We start from the raw sequence: 6,477 nt of genomic DNA, 5'->3' as shown, positions 1-6,477 counted from the left end.
TTTTTTTTTTTTTTTTTTTTTTTTTTTTTAAAGTCCGTCCGGGAGGTCTTCAGTCCTAAAAGTTTTGTTGTTGTTGTTTGTTCGTTCGTTTCACTTTTCTAAAACCTCAACTTTCCTGTTTAAAACGTGATTTTTTTTTTTCTTTAAAACGCCGGAGGGTAGTCAGGAGAGAAGCCCGGGCCGCGCGAATCCAGTGCCGCGCTACATGTTAGGAAGAGCAGGTGTCCGCTCCTGGGGTTACATAAATAACTTTTTAGTTGAACTCTCGCGACTAAAACATTTACATTCCATATATATATATATATATATATATATATATTCATATGCAGAAGGCGCCGCTCAGCCAGGTAGGGGCCGCGGGCGGGCGGGCTCCTATAGCAGCGAAATCTCCTTCTCCTCGGTCGCCGATGCAGGGGACAGAGACTCCTCGTCCTCCGACCTGGGAAAGTGCCCCTGGCTCGTGCTGCACTTGCAGGTGCCGTGCGGGTTGCGCTGGGTGCCCTTGCCCTCCTTCTTGTGCTTCACCCGGCGGTTCTGGAACCAGATCTTCACCTGCTTCTCGGACAGGTTCAGGTAGGTGGCTATCTCGATCCTGCGCAGACGGGACAGGTACATGTTGGAGGAGAACTCCCGCTCCAGCTCCAAGAGCTGGGTGCTGGTGAAAGCCGTCCTCATCCTCTTCCCGTTCTGCATTTGGCTGGAATCGGACCCTCCTGGACGGGAGAAAGAGAGAGACAAGAACTTCAGCGTGACGAGGGCTGCAGCAGAGCGCGCGCGGAGCCGCGGCCGCCCCGGGGGCCCGTCCTACCCATGGCGAGGCAGTGGAACCTGCGCGGGTCGCTCACGCCGTAGGCGGCGGCGCAGGCGGGCGCGTGGTGCGCGCCGGGGCCCAGGGCGGCGGCGGGCGCGGGGCCCGCCCGCGGGCAGCACTGCGCCTCGCCGCCGCCCGGGAACTGGCTCTTGAGCAGGGGCACGGCCCCGCCGCCGCCGCCGCCGCCGCCGCGGGAGCTGTGCAGGTGCGAGGTGACACAGAGCGGGCACACGCAGAACGCGCCGCTCTTGCGGGCCGCGCAGCCCGGGCCCGACACGGACATGACGAGGGGAGCCGGCATGCCGAGCGGGAGGAAGAAGTCCTGGCCGTGGTGGTGGTGGTGGTGGTGGTGGTGCTCGGGCAGCGACGGAGCCGCCCTCGACGAGTCCTTGATGATTAAGGAGTCGACATAGAAAGAGCGGGACATTGCGCAGCGCTGCCCGCCGCCGCCGCCTCTGCTGCGGTCCCGTCGCGGCCAAGTCGCCACTGCAGCCCTGGCGAGGCGAGAAGGTGCTTATGTTTGAGAGGCGAACAAAAGGGTCCCCGGAGAGGGCTGGTCTTAAAGTCCCCCCGCCTGGCTCCCCTGCGCCRGGGTTTTATATCAACTATTTAAACACGTGATAGCTGAAAGCCTCGCAGTTCTAAATCTCCTCGGCTTCCCGAGCGGCGGGAGCGGCAAAACGGGGGGCGGCGGGAGTGGRGTGGAGGGGAGGGCAGCCCCTGCCCGCCCGTAGCCTTCAGCCCCCGCCCCGGCCAAATCTCCGCAGCCGGGGAGGGGCAGCCGCCCCCGGCAGCATCTCGGGCACATCCATCCCCCTGTCAGCAGAGCCGCGGGGCTCAAAACCCGCCCGAGGGCGTCTCTGCCGGGGGGTGTGCGGGGATCCCCCCCCGGACCGCGCTGCTGTTCCCCGGCTGCGCAGCGGGCAGGTGATGCGCGGACAGCGCAGTCCCCCCCGGGCCAGGCAGCCTCCGTCTGCCTCCCTTCCCCTTCCCGAGCATCTCGCCAAATTGGCGATTACTTCAACGCCCAAAACCTCCAGCTATCCGGACACTTCGCAGCCCGGCGGTATCGGGACGGAAGGCTCCCAAGGGAACTTCCCCGCCCGCGCGGGGCTAATGAAAGGCGACCATGTCAGGGGAGGACTCTTTGATCTCCACCAAGTTTGCTGAAGCAATCACTCAAAGTGAAATTGGATAAACAGCTAAATGCGCTCGGTGGCTCCCGAGCATTTCAGATTGCATTAAAAAGCCAAGGTATTTGCAGCATATTATACGATTTTCCAATGACCTGTTTTATGGGAGTTTAAGAAGAGACTTATCGTTAATAGAAGGGCGATTGCATTCTTGTTTGGCAGATGTGAAGCGGCGTCGAAAAACGGCCGCTTATCCAATTCCCCTCGACTCGGGAAAGGGAAATTGTGCTCTAAAGCAGAAAGCACAGAATACGCTTCATTACCGGGGGCTGTGGAAAGGCTGGGAACGGAATCGGTTGCCTTAATAACGCGTTCAAAGGCCGTCACCGCGCGCTTGGGCCGGCCAGGGACACGGAGAAGTCACCGGGCGCATCGAAAGCCCCGTCGTTTAAAAATGGATAAATAACATGAAAAAGTTGCTGCTCGTCCCGTCTCCCGAGCAAGACGCTGCTTCCTTCTCATCCCCGCAGCCCTCGACGGGCGATTTCAGCCCCGCTGAATGAATGTCCCGCCTGGGGCAGGGGCCGCCCGGACCTGAGGGACACTCCGCGCCCGGCGAGGCGAGGATTTATGGATGGCAATTAAAGTTTTATGAATTGCAGCTGAGGCTGGTTATGGAGCTATTTGAATGTGATTAGAATTCAATTAGAAAGTGTTTACCGGCCGGCGGGGCTTCGCAGTGTAAACAGACAGCTATTCCAGCAATGCGCTAATCCCGCGTCTTGTGACAACAATTAGGGACCCGCGGGGTTTAGGCGGGTCAGCTCCGACCTCACCTACTTTCCCCCAAACCGCTGCTGGGGCCGGCGCGTTGCCCCAGCCCCGAGGCGGCCGGGATGGGCGCGGGGACCCGCGCGGGGAGCGRAGGCTGCCAGGGAAGGGGCCCTGACACCCAGGCCACCCGGGACGAGGCCGTCCCAACTGCGGCACAATGAGATTGTGCCCAGAACCCCGCCGGCCACCACCCGTTCATCCGGAGCAGACTTGGATTCGTCTTAGTTTTCCATCTTTCTCTCTCTCTCTCTCTCTCTCTCTATATATAACATAAATAAATATATATTTATATATATTTATAACATATATGTATATATTTTATGAGGGGGCTACTCTGGAAAAGGAGGAGCCGCCGCCTCCAGTAGAACAAGCTCTTGTCTGCAGTGATGGAGAGGATCTGGCTGTCCTACGGCAAGTCAGGCAGAGCAGGAATCGGATCAAAATTGCAAAGTGTAATTGTAATAATAAACGGAGCGCAGTCCTAAAAGAGAGAGGAGGAGGGRAAAAAAATGAAAGCAAGAGCAAGAAAAGAAGTGATTTGAAAGCAAAGATATCCCAAACCAGGCGGAATGATGCAAGGCGTGCGCCCACATCACATCGGCCTCGTTACAATTTTATTTTTCAATAATTCTGTCCGATAAAATTTCATTGTCCATTAAGTAATCCCCGAAATGAGAGCTCTTATGAGCCTATAATGAGCTCTAATTGCTACGACTGGGAGAGCCACGTGGAAGGATTTAGAAGGTATTAAGCAGTTGGGTACAGAGCACAGGCTGTTACCTAGCCATTACTTTCATAATTCAAGGAGAAAATTAGTCCTTTTAAGGGAAAATCCTTTGATTCCCTTCATTCTGCTCGGGGTGACAGAGTATAGCTTTGTCTGCCTTTAGTTCAAGACAGTGTAACAAATGAGAATGTAACGAAATTGCCCCCTTTTCAAAGTGGAGCGGTTCAAAAAGAACATCAGAGCCGCTCCCCCGCTCTGCGGAGCGCAGGACTGGGTGCTGGTTCCTCTTTTCTTCCAGATGTCTCTAACACCTTTATGTAGAAGAGATTCACGGCTTAGGCGACAAAAGCGGCCCTTTCCCTCCCCTGCCCCCAGCCCCTCCAAGGGGAAAGCGGAGCCCGCTCGGGGACGGCGGCCGCCTCCGCACGGGCTGCCCCGCGCCATCCRCCCGCTCCGCGGGAACGCCGAAAACGCCGCCTCCGCCGAAAACGGTGCCCACGGACGGCCCTAAGCGCGTTTTCTCGCKAAGCAGCGTTGCGTTCGTGTTAGTTCCCCGAGCGCACAGTGGTGCCGGGGGCGCGTTTTGTAAAGCGAGCGCAAGCGAGGGACAGGACGTGCCCCCAGCTCCCGTTAATGAGGTCACTATAAAAGCGTGAACAAGTCTATTAATGTTTTATTGAAAGCGCATCGTTAACTTGTATCCATCCTTTTCTGAGCGTGGCATTGTGATATTGCTGTCTGTGGCACATCTTACCCAATATAGCCCGAGATTTCTCCTTTATCTGTAACCAAGCAACACTTTCTGAATACCAAAAATTGAAAAGAACCGCTTAGTCTTCAAGAAAGTCCTCAATAATAGTGGAAAAGAACAAAGATCCAGGAGACAACAAAATGCCACAGGGGTGACTTTTCATGAGCAATTATCTCTCATTAATCAGAAGAACAGCTGCAATATTAATTTTCTCTCTTTCTTCCTCTCTTTTCACAGTCCCCAACATTTGAATAATCATAAATTTTGATTTCATGGAGCTGCAACGTTGCCAGTCACTTCGAGACACAAGCTACCTACCCAAGGCGCAACACGCTTTGCAGCCAGCTCTAATTTTAAACCTGCCAAAGAATAAAGTGAGGAACAGAAAAAAAGAGGAAAACTTCGGGCTAGGCTGCTCCCCCCGGCCCTGAGGACGGATTAAACCAGGGGACGGTCCCCCCTCCCCTTCCCGGGCTGCCCCTTCCCTCCGCCCCTGCCTGTCCCACGTATGGAAATAACAGGCGAACGCGCCTAGTGTCTGCACTAGTTTAAAGCGTGGGAGTTTCAACAACCTCGCTGTCCATTTAACTTCCAAACATGAGCCCAGGCGTTGTGGATGTGTCCAAAGGGACAATCTCGGGGCGCAACGCGCTTTGTGAGGCTTGCAGAGGCTCGTGCAGCGGGCGCCGGGGCCGCGCCGAGGAGCCCCCGCGCTCCCCGACCAGGATGCGACACCCTGCGGGGTTCAGGGACCCCCCGAGGGGCAGGGGCCGCGGGGCACGAGGAGAGGCCGAGCGCGGAGCCGCCCGCGCCGCTTCTCGCGCGGCGGGACAGCGCGGGCGCTGCGGCCACCGCGGCCGGCAGCCCCTTCCCGCTCCGCTCCTGCTGGGAACGACAACGCCGGCCTCCTCCCTCACCGGGCCCGACCCCGGGAGAAACGCTCCTGCTACACTTTTTTTTTTTTTTTTTTTTTTTTAGTTTTCACCCATTTCTTTGCACTTGGGTTTACTGGAGCATCCGTGAGAGCCCCCAAGGTTGTTCCGCGATCACTGACGTTTGAGTTGCTGCTTCAAAACAGGCTCCTCATCAGCAGCCTCCGACGTACGCTTCCTCTCCATGCCCTTACTCCATCATGGGTTGTCACCGATGATTTAAGCTCTTATCTCGCCACTCACAGAACAGCAGCCCTTACTTACTCTGCCATTGCTTCTTATTCGAATAATCACTATTTGTTTTGCAAGGTTCTCCCGGAGTGACTCAGATCTGTGCTTAGAACACACGTGCCCAGGTCCTTGTTTTCGTCCTCCTCAACTACCTTGAAAAGAGCGTTAGCTCACTGATGGATTCAGTGTCTGGGTGCAAAGATTATTTTTTTTTTTTTTTGGACTTTAGAGCTCTGCAGCTACCACTGCTGGYAGATGACACATCTGAGGGAAAGTTGTGCTGGCCTAACTTTAAAGAGAATAAAGAGAATCAAGCGGAACCTCTGCAACAGCCGCAGTTTATAGCATAGGGCGAAGCTGAAACTCCAAGCTCAGGGAACTCAGGGATTCAAAATGCTACCTATAGATTCTGGTACTTACTTATATTTCATTTCCCTCCTTGAAACTTCATCCACATGCATTTCCATCCTTGTAAGTTGAGGTGAGTTTGAAGCAATCTGTTTGGCAGTGACCAAAAAAACAGTGTTTTGAATTGGCTTCCAGGAGAAATACTGCTTTACAGAGGAAATCCCATACAGATAAACACGGATGCATGATACACATGGCTTGGGAGAAAAACAAGGAAGTTATCAAACACWTTTCATTAAATAAATAATTATTTCTTTACAGAAGCTGCTTGAATTTCATCTGAATATTATATTAACTTTAGTTTGCACCATTTAATCTAAACAGTTAAAACGGTTATTCTTTTTTTCTTTTTTTCATTGATCAAATACATGGATACAGGGATTGTCTAGGTAGTACAAAGTGATGAATGAACTTCTTAAAGCAGAGATGACACTTCTCTTGACGAGACAGGAAGCAGACGGTAATACTGGATGAAGTTCCTTAAAGATTAATCACAGATGCAGTTGACTTASTTAATTTAACTTATTTTCTTGGCATAACCAAGGAGGAAAAGTCAGTATCGGCAGAGTCTGGAGAACCATACCAGCAGAAGTGGATTCCCTGAATAGAGGAGTAACAGAAGTGCAACGGTAGAGCCCAGGCTACACTCA

General features: G+C 53.7%; 1 protein-coding gene across 1 annotated transcript; it reads right to left on the bottom strand.

The window, feature by feature from the left end:
* Positions 1-372: 372 nt before the first annotated feature.
* GSX2 (GS homeobox 2) lies at positions 373-1,238 on the bottom strand. Its single transcript, XM_026033611.1, has 2 exons — positions 809-1,238; positions 373-713 (listed from the first exon to the last, which is right to left on the bottom strand). Exons 1-2 carry the CDS (start codon positions 1,236-1,238, stop codon positions 373-375), a joined length of 771 nt encoding a protein of 256 aa, XP_025889396.1.
* Between the last annotated feature and the right edge of the window lie 5,239 nt (positions 1,239-6,477).

Source organism: Nothoprocta perdicaria, unplaced genomic scaffold, assembly GCF_003342845.1.
Source record: "Nothoprocta perdicaria isolate Ctin4 unplaced genomic scaffold, notPer1 scaffold_13, whole genome shotgun sequence".
Lineage (NCBI taxonomy): Eukaryota > Metazoa > Chordata > Aves > Tinamiformes > Tinamidae > Nothoprocta > Nothoprocta perdicaria.
Note: the sequence above shows the minus strand (reverse complement) of the source record. Positions and strands in the feature narration are given on the sequence as shown.